This window comes from Mauremys mutica, chromosome 3 (genome assembly GCF_020497125.1).
Source record: "Mauremys mutica isolate MM-2020 ecotype Southern chromosome 3, ASM2049712v1, whole genome shotgun sequence".
In the NCBI taxonomy this organism is placed as follows: domain Eukaryota; kingdom Metazoa; phylum Chordata; order Testudines; family Geoemydidae; genus Mauremys; species Mauremys mutica.
The window spans coordinates 65,602,879-65,625,583 of NC_059074.1; the positions used below are offsets into that span (position 1 = coordinate 65,602,879).

General features: G+C 43.0%; 1 protein-coding gene across 1 annotated transcript in view; it reads right to left on the bottom strand.

Moving 5' to 3' along the window:
• The window catches only part of ME1 (malic enzyme 1), a 359,661-nt gene that overhangs the window by 265,765 nt on the left and 71,191 nt on the right, over positions 1–22,705 (bottom strand). Inside the window, exon 3 of the mRNA XM_045009647.1 lies at positions 5,876–6,025. Coding sequence (XP_044865582.1) covers positions 5,876–6,025 — 150 coding nt within the window. The remainder of the gene's footprint in view (positions 1–5,875; positions 6,026–22,705) is intronic.

The following is a 22,705-nucleotide window of genomic DNA, read 5'->3' on the forward strand; positions in this document are numbered from 1 at the left end:
CGGAATGTGTTAAATTTGTATTTTCATCTGGGCTTTTTGAGTTTTGCTGAGGGACCCCATGGAGCAGCCCCAAAAGCTACTGCTTTGGAAGAAAAGTGAGGTTGAAGAGGAGCCCATGAAGGGCAGAGGATGTTGTGATGTTTACTCTATTTTGTCAGCCATTATTTAGGGTGGAACTATAATATGCCCTGGCTGGAGGGCCAAGTTATTACTATTCCAGACCGCTGAAGTCACAAGAAAGAGTCATGGAAACACCAGGTCATACTACAAGGGGATGGTCCAGGACAGAGAGACCATTACAGGGAGCAATGCATAAGAATTATGAATTGAGACTACTATTAAGGCTGAAATATCCTAGTCTTAGTTACATTGTGACAAATCATCAAACCATGTATGGTCCTCTGCTGGGGATATCAGAAACAATGTAGGTAACACAATACTTATATGATATATACTGCAATGCAGTTAATTCGTGCCTCAGCATTGTTTGTTTTAATGTGATTTTCTTTAGTTATTATCATGGGATAGAAAATAATGGTAAGACCATTTGAAAAACTTCTACTTGTCCTGTAAAGTAAAAAGGATACCTTGGTTGACAGATACCTATGAATGCTTTTCTAGTTTAACACTCTAATCTCTACTCAAATCTGGCAGGACTTTAGTCCGTAGGGAGATAGTTATTTTCTTTTGTGAGATGACCCTGTTGTTTCATGAAACAAGATTAGTTTCATGGGGGGAGGCAGAGGGAGTTCACATGATTTTTATGGAGAACTGGGGTAGGTTGTAACCAGAGAAGGTTTTTTTTTTAAATCATTACTTTATTGACAATCAAGAAACTGAATGTCAGTGGCTGAAGGAACTCTATATGACAGGCCACACACAGAGTCAAGAGAGAGAGTGCCTTGTAAATTGAGTATACAGTTTACAGTGCTGAACTTCTGAGTTACAAGCCAATCGTGAGCCACTGACTTATTACAGTATCACATAATAGATGCCCTGTCCACAGTATTATCAATGGACGTATTCATATCAAGATGTCCTTCAAAGGGAGGTGAAACAAGCTGAAACTTTTAAAAGTGCATATATCTGTAATTGCACTATAAATATACATTTCTATGCAGAATACTGCTGTGTACACACATACAGACATGCTTGGTCAACTGAAAAAAACATTTACAGGTGCCACACTAACATAACTGAAATACCACAACTACTGACTATTCTAAATGTACCTGGACATTATGGTATTGCAGATACCATAGTATGGTAAACAATATGGTTAAGCAAGCTGGAACGTTATTTGTCTCTGCCATCTCCTAACAGCGTGTTTATCTTTCAGTGTGCCAGAAGAATATGTATGTCTTATGACCAAGGAAATATTCATCTGCCAGGAAGGGTATCAAAGAAAAGAACAGGTTTCCTTTGTTCTCCCAAAAGCAAACTAGAAAAATGCAGTTTAAAGACTGTACTCAAACAGTAGTTATTAATGGTTCGCTATCAAACTGGGGGGGGTAATCTAGTTGGGTCCCACAGGGTTCACTCTTGGCTCTGGCACTATTCAATATTTTCATGAATGATTTGGATAACAGAGTGGAGGATATGCTTATAAAATTTGCAGATGATGCAAATTCTGGGTTATATTAATTTTAAGTAAGACCATGGGAGGTAATTATCCCATCTACTCGACTCTGGTGAGGTCTCAGCTAGAGTACTGGGCACCGCACTTTAGGAAAGATGTGGGCAAATGAGAGACAGTCCAGATGAGACCAACAAAAATGATAAAAGGTTTAGAAAACCTCACCTACGAGGAAAGATTTAAAAACTTGGCATGTTTAGTTTTGAGAAAAGAAAACTGAGTGGGGACCTGACAACAGTCTTCAAATATGTTAGCAAGACAAGGTGGGTGAGGTAATTTCTTTTACGGGACAAACTTCTGTTGGTGAGAGACACAAGCTTTTGAGCCACTCAGAGTTCTTCTTCAGGTCAGAGAAAGGTACTTCAAACATCACATCTAAATGCAAGGTGGAACAAATTGTTTAGCAATAAGTAATCAGCACATATTCTAAGAGATCATTCAAGGTAGAGTGGCCCATTAATACCTCTACAATTATAGGACAGTTAATTACTTCAAATCAATAAATCATCATCATGGCAAATCCCAATGGGGGGTTCCTTGCAGATCAAGTGCTACATGGATCGATCTCTCGCTAGTCCTTAAGACAGCATGGCTGGATGTTCAGTCTAGGTGCATCACTGGCAATCTTACTGCACCACCAAGGCATTTGGTGACCTCATGCTCCCTGAGTAGTGAAATTTATTGGGAAACACACTCGATAATTAATTCATCTTCCATCTTAATAATTTATATCTGCTGCCTAAACCAAAACAGACTGACGGTGGTGGGTGCTGTGTTCTGCTACAAGTGTCCTCGTTGCTGATCTTGTCTTGGCACTTAATATAGAGTAGGTGAAATGAGAATTGAAAATGTCAGTCCACCGCTCTTCAGCCTTCCCTAGCACCCATGTTTCATGGACATATGTTAAAGTTGGTATAACCACGGTCCTGCAGATATGAAGCTTCACAGAAAGCTTGATATCACAACATCTCCACAGAGGCCACTGAAGCATCCACATCTTTCAAACATCGTCTAGTACTTAGCTTTGTCCTGATTGATAACCAAAGCAATGTGTGCTGCATCTTACCCAGCCGGATGAGCCATCAGCTGCAGCACTTCACCAAACTGTGCCAACAAGGCAATGTCACTGGCCTAGTCAAAGTCTCAAAGCAAAATGGTGTTCAGCTCAATGCCACCAACAGCTACCTCTTTAATGCTTAACCACCCAACACAATAAATACTGCATGATATATTAATTGCTGTCATTATGTCCTTCCTTTGATAAAAGGCCTTTATTTATCACTCATGACTGGCTAATGTGTTGTGCCTTTCTAAAATTAAACATAGGGAAAACAGGAATTAAACTGGATACAAGATACAGTGCGAAGATCCACAATGCTTTATGATCCTATTGAATTACCATTACCAGACATGCCAGAGACAGCTGCATAGTGGAGACTTGGAAAAGTTTCCATTTGGCAGCATGACAATGGCATTTCAGCATTTCTGACCATATATACCTGAAACAAATGATTCTAAAGAATAACTCCATATACAGACATGCATTTACTAGTATTGGATTAATATAAAAATACTATTTAATTTTAAGATTAGGAGTATGGAAAAACTCAGGCCATATTTGCCAGTGATGTGCTGCCAAAGTTTTATCCAGGCAGCACTTCAAAAGTTCACAACATACGATATTTTCTCTCCACCTCTCCCCATCAACCCTAAATTGGTATCTTGATCTTGGTATCTTGATCTAAATTGGAGTGATGTCAGATTGAGGAATGGGGCTTCAGGCCCTTCAAACTCTGGGATGGAGCTGGGCAGTGATGAGCTGCCAAGATCTTAACAACTGGTTCCCTACCGGGTCTTCAGCGGCACTTCGGGGGCAGGTCCTTCATTCGCTCTGGGTCTTTGGCGGCACTTCAGCTGTGGGTCCTTCAGTACCGCCAAAGACCCGGAGCGAGTGAAGGACCCGCCACCAAAGTGCCGCTGAAGACTTGGAGCGCCACCCGGTGAGTACAAGCCCCACGTGGTTTTTTACGTGTTTTTTTTTTTGTCATCTCTGCCGGGGCCCTATCGAAATAGGGCCCTGCACTTCCTAAAGCTGGCCCTGCACATCGGGGTTGCAAAATTGTATCAGGGGCTGGGCATGGAAGGCTGTGCCTCCCAAAACAGCCTGCCCCCCATCCAACCCCCACCCACATCCTGCTCCCGACTGTCCCCCTCAGAACCCGCAATCCATCAACCCCACCCTGCTCCTTGTCCCCTGACCATCCCCCCCCCAGAACTGCCCCCCAGGACCCCACCCCCTACCAATCCCCCCCATTCCCCATCCCCTGACTGCCCCCCCCCCCAGAACCTCTTCCCCCTCCAAACACTCCCTGTCCCTTATCCAACCCCTCCTCCCAGCCCCGGCCCAGCCCCCTTACCATGCTGCTCAGGGCAGCGTGTAAGGATGCTGCATGGCCCACTGGAGCAGCTCAGCACACTGCAGCTCTGCAAGGGGCGGGGAAGCGGGAAAGGGGCCAGGGGAGCCTCCCCAGCTGGGATCTCAGGCAGGCGGGACAGGACAGTCCCATGGGCCGGATGTGGCCCGCAGACCGGAGTTGATTGCCCACCCGCCTGCCCCTTTAACAGCCGGTTTTACACCGGCTTCTAAATTTAAGAACCAGTTCTTGCGAACTGGTAGGAACCGGCTCCAACTCACCTCTGGAGCTGGGTGGGCAAGTTTATGCTGGTCAGAGACAGGGACAGGTTGCCCCCAGTTATCTTTTCATTCATGACCTCTAGGCTTGATTACTGCCACACATACCTAATAAAGCCCTCTCTTTGCCACAAAAAGACTCCTGCTGCAAAAAAATGGAGCCCAACTGATTTCTTCTTTCACCCCTAGTAATTGGCTTACAATGTTGTCTTCAAGGCTTTGATCAGAAAGGCTGGATCTGTTAATAGCTCATCTCTCATTTTGCCACAAAACACCATCAAATTTTCTGAAGCACAGTTTTACATTCTGTTCACTCTAGGCACAGCCCCAGAACAACAACTCAAATTACTCCTGCCAGGAGCACTTGTGATCAGGGATGCTGGAACAATCTGTATAGTGGGAGTACTGAAACCCGTTGAACCAAATTGTAAACCCTACATATGGAGGAAACCACTTCAAGCCAGGGGGTGCAGCAGTGCCTATGTGTGTGATCACAGCAAGGAAGGATGAATGTGTGTGGACCACTTGTGGAACAGCTTAACCTGTAGAGAACTAACTCTATGGATTTGGTGGGAAGACAGGAGCAAAAAAGTTGCATCCTACTTCTCCCTTTTTCCCCTTCCCTCCACCTCCTGCCAAGGTGTCAGTGCAGGTAAAAATAAAGGAGCCTGAACTTTATTCTATAAAGAATTTAAGTTCTGGGACCAGATCTTCAACTCTTATAAATTTGCATAGCTCCGCTGACATCAGTAAAGTTACACTGATTTACACCAGCAGATAATTTGGCCCTCTAAGTTGAAATGTTAAAAAGTAAATCTTATTGAATAGTAACATTTTAATGATGTGGCTCAAGCCCTCCTCGAATGCTGGTTTATGTCAGAAAGAGAAAGGCAGGCCTCATAAATACCGATATATCAAGTGATAGTACTTTGATAACCTAAAAAGAAAACTGAAAAAAAAGAAAAAAAAAACAGTTGGCAGAAAAATTGAAGTGAATTTAAGGGGCTGCTGATATGACAGTGTCTTTCCTATCCAAAAAGTTTTATATATGCTGCATCTTCTCGCATTGTTCAAAATAAAAATTCATTCCAGAAAGAAAATGAGAAAATGCAATAAAAATTTAGAACAAATTCCTGAATTTTTTTTCTCTCTCTGTCTGTATGTACATAGGGGGTGGGGGGTGCACACGTATATTCTAAGGCCAATGCTCCTCAGACTGCTAAACTAAATTTGGATTAGGGTCAATTCATCCTTTTGCTGACATGTAACAAATGCAATTGTGCCTGTAGAAAAGCCCAATTAGGCTTTGTAAGATTATAAAATTCATCCATGTTTTAACACACTGAAACAACAGTTTATCTTTGCAATACATTACAAACTACAGTTTAAACTTAACTATATTTTTAGTCTAGTATAGTTTGAATTATCTACGTTATTCCAGTTTTGGGTTACACTCAACTATGTTTAAAAAAAATCCTACAGAACGCTGCCAGGAGGGGGGAAAAAAAAGATACAATTACGTTTATTTGAAGTATAAACTTACATACCTTGGCCTCCGAAATGCTAAACCATATTGTTGGCAAGCCAGACCCACAGTGGGAGTATAAACAATAGGCATGAACCTTTCAATGTTAGACGTCAGCACTTTATAGAAAAGCTTTTCATTTCGATCCTGAAGACCCATTAACAGAATGTATCTGTGGAGAATTAAATATAATTAGACAGGTATCCGAGTGAACATTTAAAATAGTTAAAATAAAATAGATATGTAGAGAATTAATTAAAGCTCTGTTTGTTCCAGACAAAGTCTCTCTCTGGTCCAGGGTACTTACATTTAACCATATCTTAGTAGCACAAGTGCTTCAGTTCTAAAGGATAACAAATCTGAGCCAGACAGTAGACAGAAGCTGAAACTGTTGAAAAGGTGACAGTCTGCATGCTCAGGAAGGGAGCTAATTCCTCTCAGACATAAAATGCTACATTTGCATTAAAATAGCAACATAGGTCCAATTTAAGCCTTAATCCATACATGCCAAATGTTGCATTTTGAATGGGATAATCATAAATTTGCTGGAAGGGGTAATTAAAATTTCATTTTCCTACTCTGGACCGCTAAGAAATTTCTCCCAATCCAAGGAGAATGTTAGTTTTTCCATACCTCTCTACTAATAGATTTCAATACTGTCACACATGCAAAACACCTAATTCTGCAGTCCTCCGTGGCTCCTACTCAATCCCACAAAAGAACTTTTATCTCCTTATGAAATCAATGGTAGCTCTGCATTTGAGAGCTTTGCAGAATCAGTTTAAATTAGAATAGCAAAAGGAAAGAATGAGACTCCATATTTAACTCATCTTTTTTTCCTCACCTATTGTAACACACACAATACATGAAATTACCACAGTTCTAGGATTCCAACAGAGAACCTTGTCTGATGTGAAGCATAAAAGGATGATTTAAAGATTGAGGATCAGATCCTCAGCTGGTATAAACTGGTGTAACGCCATAGATGAAAGCTACACAAGTTTATAGCAGCTTAGGATATGACCTAGAGTTTTCAACCTTAACACTGAATTTTTGTGGGTTTAACATTGACCTCACTAGATTCATTGAGTTTATGTAGAGTGAACTTTTTATTAACTTTTTCTTAGAAAATAATAATAAAAAAACCTTAGTTTAAATTAAAAACCCAACTTACTTCAAAATGTAAGAACATATATTTACCTATTTCACAATGAATAAGACATTATTTGTAGTCTTTAAAATGCACATGTTGTGCAGATGTTTTTAGAGATTAGCTACAGCACACATTTAACTAAAAGAGAAAGGGGGAGAGAAAGTGTGTATGTATACATTTAAAGATTTCCCTTCAAAGTTGTTGTGGCTCATGTAAATATATATTTATGGATATTTTGTTTACAGTGGTGGCTTTTAGTTTTTTAATATCTTAGTAATGCTTTGCATAAAACTTGTCTTCAACAAAACAGCAGCAAAGATTTGAACTTGCTCTTATCTATCTCATTCACCTTAATGAAACACAATCCCTCATCCTTCCCAATTCACTTCAATAAGGTGAATGTCAAAATCCACTTGGGACTACTTAAATGCTAACTTTAATTTTTTTAAATGAAATTCAAGACATTCTTAGCACTTAATTAATCAAGGAAGGGAAGCCATTTTAATGAAATATTAAAGTTGCACAGTTAAAACTAAGAGTCAGGAAACACAAAAACTTAAGCTTTCGGACATCAACCTTTTGTACATCCTGTATCTTTTATTTCATATATTTAACAGAATAAACCAAAATATATTAAGATTCCTATTGAACAAGAATATAAAATAGTCCACATGTGTAACATAGCTGCATTAATGATGGTAAACAAATCTTAATTTTGTATATCCTGACTTTTGTTGTTGTTGTTGCTATTTTAAAGTATTCACCCTTAACATGTCCAATGGGAAGAGTGGGCTGGGAGTTCCAACATAATAAATTCATGTGATGACAGGACTGTGGAAGAAAAGCAACGCTGAATCTTTTTTGAATTTTTTTAAATTTTATTTTTGTAATGTCAAGGGCACCCAGGCCCTCAGATGAGCATTTCTTTATTTTGAAATTGAAATAATTAAATAAATACATGAGATCAATATGAATAGCAGAAAATAAAGTGCCATAAATCACTTTTTAAAATACAAACAATTCTATATCAAATATTTTAAAAAATTTACACATTTATTCCTTTCTCCTACAAATATTTTCAAAAATACTTATATGTGTATCATTAAGTGTCTATACCTACCATCTTTTAACAGCCACTGCTCTGTCTGTATTTAGCATATATATTATACTCTTGAATTCTTAAAGAGTTTTCTTTATGAAGTAAATCACCATATTTTTAACTTATACGATTCTCCTACCATCTACTCCAAAATACTGATCCATTCATAATCATCAACTCTGACTGATATATCAGGCTTACTGAGGTGAATTTTTGGAGATATGTATTTCATTTCCACAGGATCTTGAAAAGTGACAACCTGGCTTGGTCAATGCCAGAATGCTCAGGCATGCATGGAAGCCAGAGGACTAAAACAATCTCTGATTCTGAACACTTCCCCATTTTTCTTTTTATTACTACGGTACTTTCTTTGAAATCAGTTGCTGTTATTTAAAACCCCAAATGATCTTTTCTCCAATCTTATTATTCAGAGCAATCTTATTTTCCAGGTTCTGTAAAGTGATCTTTTGGAGAAGGAATTTAAAACTGCTAGAAGACTTTTGAATTGGGGCGCTTTAAACAAAGCAATTGTGTACTACTTGCAATATTTTATAAATATATAATTGTTCCATTTTGGTTTACACCTCAATTTAAATTACAATTTCTGACATTTAATTGGGAAAAAATGCTGTTTTACTTAGCAGTTTTTATAAGCAAGGTGTCAAAGTGCTTACAAAGGTAATAGTAGCACAATACCTATAGTCAAACATTGCAGATAGTATGTGCTTAGCAATCGCTCAAATGAGCTTTAGATGTTATAACATGTTGATATATTGAGAAATGCAATTTTGATCAGGATGATGCCTGTATCTAATACAACAGGATTTGAAATATAGCATTAGATTGACTGAATGTTTCACTAAAATTATAATTTAAACAACATGGTAAAAAGCAGATACTCTGCACTGAGTGCATTTGATGGTACAAAACATACCACCACCACCACCACCACCCCCCTTTTCACACAAGGGTTTATGGGGAGGTTTTTTTTGCTAACAACTAAAAGAGGACCCAAGTATTTACTACATGGCCCAGATAGAAAACATAAGAAGAAATGGCTTGTACAGTGCTGTAAGTCTTATAGCTAGATTACGTTATCAGATTTGTAGAGTGAAATCTTGGTCCTACTGAAGTCTATGGTAAAACTCTCATTGACATTAGAGCCAAGACTTTGTCTGTGGAATGCATCACTAAATCTCTTGAAAAATGTTACAGTGCATGACTTGATGCTGCAGGTGTTGTTGTAGAATTAGAGAGAGAATATCAAAGTTTCAGACAGAGCAAAATACACTCCATTTCCCAATAAGGGCCCAAGAAAACAAGGCAGTCTAATAGCATGCAATGGGTGGTATAAAGCTTATATAAACACACACATACAAATGCAGAGTGTATTTTTCAAGACACATGGTAATGCCCAGTATGTATCTGAAATTGACATTTAATTAGCCTGTATGTATTTAACTAAACTTATTAGGGGCCAAGTTAAGGAGTCCTGAATAAAGATCACAAGAAAAGGAGGTAGAAAGTGAGAACCAAACATTGGGAAGGGTGAGGCTGCAGGGATTGTGAACTGCCTTTTCAGAGAAAATCATTGTGTTCTGCTCTAACTGAACCACAGTTACAGTTCCAATAAAGTACTTACTTCATTTTCAGAACCTACGATTGTCACTTTTTTCCGCTGGCCATAAGACACCTAAGAACTCAAATACTACTTTGTTGTTATGAAGGGAATTTAGCTACAACCGTAATGAGCAGAGTACAAGAACCTATTTATTTTATACAGTTTTGAGACTGAATATATGGTTTACATTTTCACAGAAGTATATTAATAAATATAAGTTACAAAATATTATTCAAGGTAAGACATTCAACAAAACCTCTTCATACAAAATGGCCTGATTGCACTTTTTCTCAAGACTGTTAATGTACTCCTATAACTAAAACACGTAACCAAGGTAACATGAGTCTTCAGAAAAAGAAAACCAGATAAGAAACATAAGGGAATCAGGCATACAGAGGGACACACACATTAACAGCCTGGCACTCACTTCACTTGTGAATACAGAAATTAGAAATGTGATAAGAAAAAGAATAAAAGATCAAATTACTATCAAAAGACATAGAAATAGGTTTCTAAATTAAATTACAGGAGAAGAATTATATTTCATCATCAACTCCTTGTCTGATTTCAATGTCCCAGATAAAACATACAGACATACTCTGTGCTGTATCACATATTCAGCATATTAAATGTTGGCCTTTCAAAGCACAGCACTTCAACATTCAAAGTCAGCTGCAAATGGCTTAAACCACAAAAAACAGTATTTACATAATATTGCAGCCATACCACTTTGCGCTGTGAATTCATTACATCTTATATCATAAGCAGGTCAGGCCAGGCCAGTAATTAGATTGGAATCCTCCAAGGAATGTCTTTATCAGGTGCTGCCAGATATGGTGTTGATGAGTTAGCAGACAACTGATAATTCAGTAGACATTACACTATTTAAGGTATTTACATGACCCCACACTTATAGTATCTGAGTGTCTCAAAATCTTTCACGTTTTCATCTTCACAGCACCCTTATAAGCTGGGAAGTATTTATTATCTCCTTTTTATAGATGAGGCACTGAGAGTCTAAGTGACTTGGCCCAAAGTCACAAAGGAAGCCTCTGGCAGAGCAATTGCACCTGGATCTCGGGAGCCGCAGGCTAGTGCCCTAACCCCTGGACCATTCTTCTCACCCCTTCAGAGTTTAATCAGTATCATATGAGTGTTTAGACAGGGCTGGCTCTACCGTTTTCGCCGCTCCAAGCCGCGCACCCAACTGCCACCGTGGACTGTGGGGGCAATCTGTGTGCCGTTAGGGCGGCATGCGCGTTTCTGTGGCGGTGGCAATTTGGTGGCAGCTTCTGTCTTCAGCTGGAAGACAGAAGCTGCACCAGCGCGGACAGCTGAACATAGAAGCTGCCACCGAATTGCTGCTGCCGTGGAAATGCGCATGCTGCCCTAACGGCACACGGACTCCCCCCGCCGTCCGCGGCAGCAATTTGGCGTGCTGCTTGGGAGCAAAAACACAGGGACTGCCGCACCTTGCAGATTGCCGCCCCAACCACCTGCTTGGGATGCTGGTGCCTGGAGCCAGCCCTGTGTTTAGCGTATGAGTGAAGAGTGCAGAGATGACAACAAAGCATAGAGTCATCTCCCCCACAGCCAAAACCCAGTGCATTGACCCAAAAAGCTTCCAGTCACTAGGACACAAGCAAAGGACTCCAGGAAGTCGATGCCAGGATCACCATTAGAAAAAAAAAGACAACTACAAAACCAAAATCACCACACTATGGTATCTGAGATCCCAGAATATTTCACTTTACTTAAGATTTTACTATGTGGTAACTGTAAGCAAACTCCTCAGCCTGCCATTCATTTGCTTTGGAAGCCACCTTCTTTCTTAAATATAAAATCAAGACCTCCAGACTATGCGAGCTCATTAAAGATATGATGACATTGTATAGGTATGGGCATTAATCATGGTATCATGGCCAAATTCTAACTTCAGTGCTTATGCACAGCAAACACAAAATTTCCTATAGTTTCAGCTGGAAAAGGCATTCTTTATGTCCAATCCTAGCCTGTTGTGTAGAGTTATTGTATACTACTGAACAGTTATGTTTCACCTAGAGATGGTTGCACTTCATCTGAAATGCAATGCCTGCGTGTAGTCTGTAAAGCCCTCTGTGATGAGGGCTATGTAAGCAAAATTATCATTAAGCAATCCATATGCTGTATAGTGAGAGAGCATATAGCTGTGCAACTATAGCTAATCTTAATGACACAAACATTCCATTTCACTTTAGAGATGGATGTCTTCTCTTCTGACTGTTACGTAGGAAAGAAAGGTTGGGGAGGAGAAGGGCCTACCTAAAAGGTATTCTGCTACCAGTGATGGGTGTGGTATAAGAAGCCAAGGAGACTACAATGAGAACACAGAAGCAGCCAAGAATTGGCATTTTGCCAGCACTGAACAGAATTTAAATTTAAAAAAGTTTTTAAGTTCATTTCAGACTACAGAACCCACAATGCCTGAGTGGGTTCTAAGCTCCACACAACAAACTCGCCGCACCCCACTGAAGAGTCAATAGAGCTGGAAAAAAAGCAACAATATTTTATTCTGTTTTGTTGAGCAACAAAATTACATAAGAACAGCCATACTGGTTCAGACCAAAAGTCCATCTAGCCCAGCATCCTGCTTCCAACAGTGGCCAATGCCAGGTGCTTCAGAGGAAACTAACAGAACAGGTAATCAAGTGATCCATCCCCTGTCGCCCATTTCCAGCTTTTGGCAAACAGGTTAGGGACACATGACAAGATCTAACTCAAAATTTTCATTTTAAATAATGGCTGGTGATGATATATGATTAGGGTTGGAAGGATTAGTATTCTGTCGGTTACTGTCCATTTCACAGTACACACACAAACCAACTTAAAAGTACAGTCGAACCCATTTATGTCGACCTCGGTTAACTTGCCAATCCTGTTAAGTCGACGGTTTACAAGTGGAACCGCCAGACTCCCTCTTTGGCTTATGAGTTTCTCATCCGTTATGTCGATTTGCCGAACCCTAATATCTCGAGCCCGTCCCCGACCCACCGTGTCCCCAGCCGGCAGCTCCCCGGCTCTCCAGCCGCGCGGTTCCCCAGCCGCCCGCTTCCCGCGTCCCCAGCCGCCCGGCTCCCCGCGTCCCCGACCCACCGTGTCCCCAGCCGCCCGCTCCCCGGCTCCCCAGCCCCGCGGTTCCCCGCTTCGCCGCCCGCCCGTCCGCCCGGCTCCGCTTCCCCGCCCGCCCCCGTATACCCGGTCCCTGCCCGTCCCCGCCCCACATACCTGGTCCCGGCTTCTCCTGCCGCCCGCCCGCCAGCTCCGCTTCCCCGCCCGCCGGTCCCCGCTTCCCCGCCCCCGCATACCCGGTCCCTGCCTGTCCCCGCCCGCCCGCCCGGCCCGCATACCTGGTCCCTGCCCGTCCCCGCCCGTCCCCGCCCCACATACCTGTGTCCGGATTCTCCTGCGACCGTCCCGCCGGCTCCGCTTCCCCGCCCGCCGGTCCCCGCTTCCCCGCCCCGCATACCCGGTCCCTGCCTGTCCCCGCCCGCCCACCCGGCCCGCATACCTGGTCCCTGCCCGTCCCCGCCCGTCCCCGCCCCACATACCTGGTCCCGGCTTCTCCTGCCGCCCGCCCGCCGGCTCCGCTTCCCCGCCCGCCGGTCCCCGCTTCCCCGCCCCCGCATACCCGGTCCCTGCCTGTCCCCGCCCGCCCGCCCGGCCCGCATACCTGGTCCCTGCCCGTCCCCGCCCATCCCCGCCCCACATACCTGGTCCCGGCTTCTCCTGCCACCCGCCCGCCGGCTCCGCTTCCCCGCCCGCCGGTCCCCGCTTCCCCGCCCCGCATACCCGGTCCCTGCCTGTCCCCGCCCGCCCGGCCCGCATACCTGGTCCCTGCCCGTCCCCGCCCGTCCCCGCCCCACATACCTGGTCCCGGCTTCTCCTGCCGCCCGCCCGCCGGCTCCGCTTCCCCGCCCGCCGGTCCCCGCTTCCCCGCCCCCGCATACCCGGTCCCTGCCTGTCCCCGCCCACCCGCCCGGCCCGCATACCTGGTCCCTGCCCGTCCCCGCCCCACATACCTGGTCCCGGCTTCGCCTGCCGCCCGCCCGCCGGCTCCGCTTGCCCGTCCGCCCGTCCGCCCGGCTCCGCTTTGCCGGATCCAGCCACGTGCAGGCAGCGCGGTAAGGGGGCAGGGAGGGGGTGGGGGGGTGGATAGGGGTTTATCTCGATCATTGGTTATCTCGATGGCTTTTGGCAAACCCCTAGGCCGTCGAGATAACAGGGTTTAACTGTATTTGCATCAATAACAATCAAAATGTACAGATAGGCAAAGTAAGAAAAATGATACTTGAGAACACAGAGTGTGATTTAAGGATATTTACTTTGCATATTTTGATACGTGATGTTGACAATTTGTGCTTTAACAGTTATGAAGTTTTAACGTTATGAAATCAATATCTGTCATTAAATAATTATTGTCTGACACCATAATTTCCCTCAACTGTGAAAATTTAACTTGATAAAAATAAAACCCATAATTTTGTGCAACTGTGAAAACGCAAACAGATAAACAGAAAAAAGCTTAAAATAAATATTGATATTATCTCTCAAAATTATATTAAAAAAACTAAATTCTGCCAAGCCTATCTACTATCCATTACAGAACGTCTTGATCTTGTCTTCCTGCAAACTAAATCAACTACTTCTTGTCATACTCACAGTGGACAGGAAGAACAAGTGATCACTGTCCTCTTTACAGTGAAGTAAAAATGTTCTTTTATTTTAAGAAAATTTCTCTAAATTGCACCATTTTTAAGCATAAGTGGTCCTATTTCCAAGTGAAAATAAAACTAACAGTTTATATTTTTCTATGTGCTTGATGAAAATTAGTCTTTAGAGTTCAATTATTTATTATTTACGCCACTTTTCATCAGCGTGCTTAGTCAGTTAACAATGGGAATCATTCTCTTCTGTTAGTCTATAAGGTGCCACAGGATTCTTTGCTAATTCTTAATTCTATCATCCGATTACATGAGTACTGAGAACAAATATTTTGTCCTACACATAATGCTGATTTCAGATTCAGAGGGCTAACTCTGGTAAAATGTTATGGTGGCTTCACGTGGGCACCTCCTTCCAGGAACATGGGCCATTGGTGTACCTAAGCCAATTATTTCTTTGTGGGGCATTTGTGGTGTGCCAGACCCAGGGCGGGCTCCAGGCACCAACATTCCAAGCAGGTGGTTGGTGCGGCAATCTGCAAGGGGTGGCAGTCCCTGTGTTTTTGCCCCCAAGCAGCTTCTATGTTTAGCTGTCCGTGAATTGCTGCCACCGTGGAAATGCGCATGCCGCCCTAACGGCACACGGACTGCCCCCACTATCTGCGGCAGCAATTCGGCGCGCTGCTTGGGCCGGCGAAAACAGTAGAGCCAGCCCTGGCCAGACCTGATATTTACTTTGAGCAAGATGGTTTTCTCTTCAATTTCTTCTCCCTCCCCTTGCACTAACTAAAGTTATCACATAGGTCACTTTTAGAGATTAATTGATAACTTTTATTTTAAACATTGTCCAGCTATGCCAGAAAGAGGGCAGGAGACACTGGATGTGGTTTAATTAGGCCTCAACTTTATTCCTAAAAGTCTTGGAGTAGCCAGCAGATAAAAAACTGTCCAGTGCAGGTAACTCCATAATCATTTACATATACTTAGGAGACTGCTGGCAGCCTCTCCCTTCCCCCAATCCTCATCCTCAACTCATCACCCCACCCCCTGGAATGAGGGTTACAAGGTACCCATCAGGTAGGCTCAAATGCCCGCTGTTGCCATGTACCCTGCATGCTGGTATAAGAGGGTGGGGCCACCCCAACGCCCCTCAGTTCCTTCCTCCAAAAGAGAGGGCAAGATGGGTGGGTTGTGGAATGGATATGTGCAACATATCCCGAAGAACAACAGTCACAGATAGACAGGTAACCGTTTTGTTCTTCAAGTGATTCCACGTGTCCATTCCGTGACTCAAACAAACACGAATGGAGGTAGGCCCAGAGACTACCTGACAGTGATTGTAAGACTACACCTGGCATCTTCTCTGGACTGATGGGAAATAGCATAATGAGAAGTGAAAGTGTGGACCGATGACCAAATCGCTGCTTTACAAATGTCTACTATCAGCATTTGTGCCAAGAAAGCTGTCAAAGTTGCCTGTGCACTAGTACAATGTGCCAATACTTTCGCTGGCGGGGTTATATTTGCCAATTGGTAACAAAATGAATGCACAAAGAGATCCACTATGAGATTCTCTCAGTGAAAACTTGTAGGCCCATAGCTCTGTCTTCAACTACAACAAACAAATGCGAGGAGAATCTAAAGGACTTGACATGCTCCTGGTAGAAAGTTAAAGCCCTTCTTATGTTCAGCAAACCAAGTTTTTTCTCATCCCTGTGCTCATGAGGTTTTGGGAGTAATATTGGCAAATGAAAAATAGAGACTGCTTTTGTGAGAAATTTTGCATGACAGTGGAGATAAACTTTATCCTCATATAGAGAGCCTCTGACACTAGGACTCTCAACTCACCCACCCTTCTGGCTGCAGTAATTGCCACTAGATATGCTATCTTCATAGAGAAGTGAAGGATAGAGTAAGTTGCAAGAGCTCAAATGGTGGTCTCATCGACTTTGCCAGGACTAATTTCAGATCCCAAGGAGGGATGGGATCTTGTATGTGGAGGTACAATCTTACTAAACCCCTTAGGAATCAGATGAGGATGGGGTTGACGAAAAGGGATGTAGTATCCATAAAGACGTGGAAGGCCAAAATAGTTGACAGAAGCACTCTTGTAGAGCTAATAGCCAAAGTCTGTTTTAGATCTAGAAGATAATCAAGTACAAGATCCAGGAGTCTGTGCTCTGGAGATACACCTTTTCCAAATGGATAAGTGCTTCGCTCAGCCAGGTAAGTGTTCCTAGCTGACGGTTTTCTGCTATTCAGAAGCACTTTCTGAATGTCCTTCAAGCAGGATCTTGCAAAGATTGTCAACCATGAAGCATCCATGCTGTCAGATGGAGAGCTCAACGGTTGGGATGGAGCAGCTGTCTGGGGTCCAGTGAAATTATTTCTGGAACCAACATAAGAGACAGCGGAGGTTTGATTGACAAGGTTAGTAGGGCCAAGTACCAGTGCTGACAAGGCCACACCAGTGCTCCAAGGATGAAGTGAGCATGGTCTTGTTTGACTTTGAACATGACCCTGGGAAGGAATTGGAGAGAAGGCATACAGGATGGAATTCTTCCAAGATAGGAGAAAAGCATCAGTCAGTTAGCCTGGTCTGAGCCTTGCCCAGGAACAGAACTGATGGGATTTTCTGTTGCTTCTTGTTGCAAACAGGTCCACGTGGGGAGTGCCCCAGAGCTGGAAGATGGACCTGGCCACATATGGATGTAGTTACTACCTGTGGTGATTGCTGATCTGCTAATGTGTTCTGTTTTCCTGAAAGGTAAGCAGCTCTGAGATTAACTGAGTTGGTTATACAAAAATCCCAGAGGTGAACTGCCTCCTGGCACAATTGAGTCGACAGTTCCTCTTCCTGCCTATTTATATAAAACACGGTCATCAAATTGTCCATCACAATTAAGAAATTCTTTTCTACTATGTAAGGGAGGAAGGCTGAGCAAGCTAGACTCTATTAACTCCCTGACATTTATGTGAGTTTTTATATATTAAGATGACCAGACATCCTGAATCTAGAGAGACCCAGATAAGTTGCCCAACCCAGGGATGATGAATCTGTGACTAGAATGAGGGTTGTAGTGGGGGAGAGGGGCAAAGGGAATCCCCACATAAACTTTCAGAGGGTCCATCCACCAATTCAGAGATGACAAAATTAAAAGTTGACACTCAAACCACTTTGCTCCCAATCATCACCATTTGGACATACACTGATGCTAGCCATGCCTGCAACTTTCTGAGCTGCAACCTGACATGCTGAACTACAGAGTTACATACTACCAGGGGACCCAGGAGACTGCTGTAGTTTCATGCTGCTGTGAATGGGTATGCTTTAAGTCACAGTACTAGGTCCCATAAAGTTTCGAACCTAGACTTGTAATACAAAGGCTACTCCTTGGAGAATTCTACGCCACTGCACATGCAGCATTTGTACAGAAATTAATGTTGTGCATGCAGAATTTCTTTTTTCTCTCACAGAAATGGGCTGCAGAGTTGCTGGTCGCCACTAGGGGTCACTGGACCGGGCAGAGCCCAGCTCATAAACACAAGACACTCCGGGGGAGGTGGAGGGATAGGAGGTGCTGGAGGGTTCCTGGCAGCTGCAGTTCCTTACATGCCCTGAAGGAAGGAGGCAGTGTGCTGGAAACCCCACAAGCCCTGGACCCAGCATCAGACTGTTTCTCCCTCTGGATCTCTGGGGGTTAGGGGGTGCAGGTGTCTGGTCTGGGGAAGGCCCTGGGGCTATGGGGTGCATATGAGTGTCTGGGTGGGGGGCTCTGCAGCTGGGCAATGGGAGTAGGGGTGCAGGTGTCTGGGCTGGGGGGAATCCCGCAGCTGGGCTCTGGGTGGGCTGCAGGCATCTGGCTGGGGGACACCCCACAACTGGGCTCCCGGGGGGCAGGGAGAGTGGGTGTCTGACCCCCACTGCTGGGCTCTGAGGGGGGGGGGCGCAGAGAAATGGGGGGTTCTTTAATTCTCTATTCTGGGGAGACTTTTTTTATCTCTATTTTTACAGACAGTTGCTGACAGGTATTTTGAAATAAATTACCAAAATAATTGAAACTGGTGTGATTATATAGTATTATTTTGACAAATAAAATATGCAGAAATTTAAAATATGCACAGAATTTTTAATTTTTTTGGTGCAGAATTCCCCCCAGGAATAAAAGGCCTGGGCCTTCATGGAGTCTAAGACTACCCCAATTAACTCTATTACCTGTATCAGCTTCAGATTTGATTTCAAATATGCAAAAAATGAATAATGATAATTTTTCATAATAGCTATTATAGCAGGTTTAACATTTTCTAAAATGAACACAAAGCCACACCTATATAGAATATTACCAATACCATGCACTATTTACCCTTCATTAGCTTTTAAAGTGTTGACAGAATTTTTGGACAAGTTAACAAATCTGAAAAAATCAAATATTTCAAAGTCTAAAAATAAAGTTGCTGTCAAAATTTTCTTTTTATTTATTGCTCTGAAACTGCCCAACTAAAGCAGAGATCAAATGTTATGAACCACGTCGAGAAAAGATAAAAGTTTGGGCTTCACTGTAGCCAATCCTAATTGGCATGGAGATAAAGTATATTCTGAACTGATTAAAGTCAGCTCTGTTGAAATTATATACAACTACAGTTGCGATCTTCATGTTCATAATTAGTAAATGCAGAAATGTCTGCCAAAATGGCAGCAGTAGACATCTTTATGTTATCTTAGGAAAATTATTTTAAATATATTCTATGTTAAAGATAAAAAGAAACTGTTTCCTTTGCAGGTTTGTATTACTATAAAAAAAAAATCAGTTCAGTTCATTCTGGAGTAGCCGTTCCCATGCAACTTGACTCCTATACTAGGCATGTACATATTAGTTATGGTTCGGTAATTGAAAAGTAGTTTAATGTGTAAGAATAAAAATAATACAAGGGAAAGTATGAAAATCTATAAAAGAATACAGAAGAAGTGTTTCTTTATCTTCTTCATTACTTTAAAACACTTAAAATGAAATAAACACAGATGTATAATATGGAACAAAGGTAGGGACATATTGGTGAGGCAATAGCTAAGAAATGAATCACAAGAAAAAGAAAAGGCAAGAACACAAGTAAAATAGTACATTATTTTTCCCCACTTGATTATCCATGTAGGAAATCACACGCAGCCATATTCACCAGTGATATGAATGGACACAAATCCACTGAATGGAAAGATGGAGGCAGAAAAGTTATTGGTAAGGAAAAAGTATAAGAAGTGAAATTTTGCAAGGAAAAACCCAGAAACCCTGCACTACAGTGAAGTTAAACATTAACATTTATAAAACGGGACTTTTTTTTCCTTCAAATTACAGTGTCCCTGGATTGTTTCCCAATTCCCATCCTGAACTTTGCTGTTCCAGGCTCACATCATCAACTCAAGAGACAAGATGGATGAGGTAATATCTTTTATTGGACCAACTTCTCTTGTTGAAAGAGAGAAGCTTTTATTATCACTGTTGTCTCTATGAGAAGCTACTCTTCAGACATAGATCGACTCCTAGTTCCTGCTAATACTTTGCACTTCCACTTACGTACTCCAAATTAGCTTTCTGGGAGACTAATTTGCTTCAACTGTTTAACAGTCTTGCTGATTAATCGTTGCCATAGAACTCTGTCCTGAAACTCTTAAGTTTTCTCAGCTGGTTTCTCTCTTGCACATTCTGGAACCTCAAATGGGTAACATCCCATATCAGACAGAGCTTCTGGTCTATATCTTCAGGAGTGACTAAAAGATACTTTAATTATTGTATCATGGGCCAAAATTCTATCGTTTAAATTCAGCAGTGCCTTAAATGCTTGGAAGTCAACACCAATAAAAATGTTCCATGCTTCAAAATTATGATCATGGCAGGAAAAGAAGCACTTTCTTCCAAAGAAATTATTAATATGTATTTGTGGTGAAGAGGGAGAGGAGAGACGTAAAACTAAATGATGCTCTGTTAGCTCCTAATTTTTTTTATTAAAATTGAAGGAACTGGTTGTTGCAGGGATAGATTATGAATATTTCAGTTCTTCTCTATAGCGGTCACATTTTATCTCAGAATCTTCTTTTAAAGTGCACTGAATGTGTGTGTAGGGGCTAATGTAACAGTCCTTACACAGCCAAATCCTCCAGTGATTTCAGTGGGAATTTCTGATTTAGACCTGCAGGGTTGTGCTCCATATGTCCTTTTAAGATATATGTATGATTAAAAGGCACTCAAACATCATTTAGCCTAAAATCCAGATCCCAGAGCTCAACTAGTGTAGCTGGCCCAAACACTGGGGATATGTACAAGTTGACAGGAATAACAGAAGTAGCTATGCAGGAAACATACAGAGCCCTCTTACCCCTTTCTTTACCAACCCTGCCCCTGTATGGGTGAAGAGGTATGAGAAAAGAAATCCATGGATTGGCCATTGCCCCATGACCATTCAATATCACATTCTTTCCTATACCCAGCCACAACAAGCACTCACAAACAACAGGGCAACATGCAATAGTTGCATATCTCCTGTGAATCTCCCCAACATCCAGCCCCATCCCTGGGCTGGCCAAAGGTGTTTTGTTGCCCAGAGTGGAAAACATTTTCGGCATCTGCCCAAATGGCTTAGCTAAAGAGCATCTGGGACGGAAGCAGGTTGAGTTGGCATCTTCAGAGATTGGTGATTAGGGAAACTGCCCTGATCATCCATCTCCTAAGGCTGGCCCTGCCCAGTCCTTCTGCAAGAGAACCACATCTATTTAGCCTCATAGGGTATGTCTAAACACCGCAATTAAATTCTGCAGCTAATCCATGTCAGCTGACTCAGGCTGGTGGGGCTCAGTCTGCAGGGTAGCAGGCCCAAGCCCCACACGCCTATATCATCTGACATGGGCCAGCCACCAGTGTTTAATTTGCAGTGCAGACATACCCATAAGAGCCAACAATACAGAAGGGGGATGGATTTGGAACTGGAGGAGCTGAGAGAGGCAGAGAGGTATGTTGATGAGGCTTTCCGGGACACTGTAGAATTGTCCCACCTCCGCTTAGACAGCTCCTGTGCTGTTGAGGAGGAAGAAGGGCTCAGGGAAGTAGAGCAGTCAATGGGAGCAGAGGGAAACCTTCCCATAGTTGGGACCCTCCTTCCAGATGGTGCTGGGGTTACCTCTCGCACTGAGGTTGCCTCTCCGGGGGAGGGAACTCGAGTTTCTAGGAAAAGGCAGGTGTTAGTAATGGGAGATTCGATTATTAGAAATGTAGATAGCTGGGTCTGTGATGACCGGGAGAACCGTATGGTGACTTGCCTGCCTGGTGCGAAGGTTGCGGATCTCTCGAGGCATCTAGGTAGACTTATGTGTAGTGCTGGGGAGGAGCCGGTGGTCGTGGTACATGTAGGTACCAATGACATAGGGAAGGGTAGGAGAGATGTCCTGGAAGCCAAATTTAGGCTGCTAGGGAAGAGACTGAAATCCAGGACCTCTACATTAAAAAGGTTGTAGAGCAGGAAGTTCTTCTTCACGCAGCGCACAGTCAACTTGTTAGGACTATAACAATCTAAGTCCATAAATGGCTATTAGCCAGGATGGGTAAGAATGGTGTCCCTAGCCTCTGTTCGTCAGAGGATGGAGATGGATGGCAGGAGAGAGATCACTTGATCGTTGCCTTTTAGGTTCACTCCCTCAGGGGCACCTGACATTGGCCACTGTCGGTAGACAGATACTGGGCTAGATGGATTTGCCCCTAAAGGGCACATTTTATTTTAAATTTGTGTCATGATTTTATGATATTTGATACTGTTTAGGTTTTTTTAAGGTGAAAATCCAATTTGGATTCCATTTACCATAGTTAAAGTTATGATTCTGTCACATAGGTCCTGGATTCTGTGACTTTCCAAGACTCCGCGACTTCTTCTGGGGCAAGGCTGGAGCAGCTGTCAGCCCCAGGGCTGCCAGAGTAGCAGCCAGGGTTAGGTCAGCCCCACTGGGGATGGTGCAGGGCTGGAGCAGCAGCCAGCCTCCAGGCCCACTGGAGCAGTTGGCTGGTGGTCGGCAGGTGGGCCCACAGAGCAGCATCCAGGGTTGGGTCATCCCCGCTGGGACTAGAGCAGCAGCAGTGCTGAGGCAGCTACCAGAAGTCAGCCCTCCGCAATGCTCTGACTGTTAGTGACCCTCCCACAGAGTATTTTTATTAAAAGTCAGGAACAGGTTGTGGGCTTCCATTAATTTTTCTTTATTGCCCGTGACCTGTACCTGACTTTTAGTAAAAATACGCGTGACA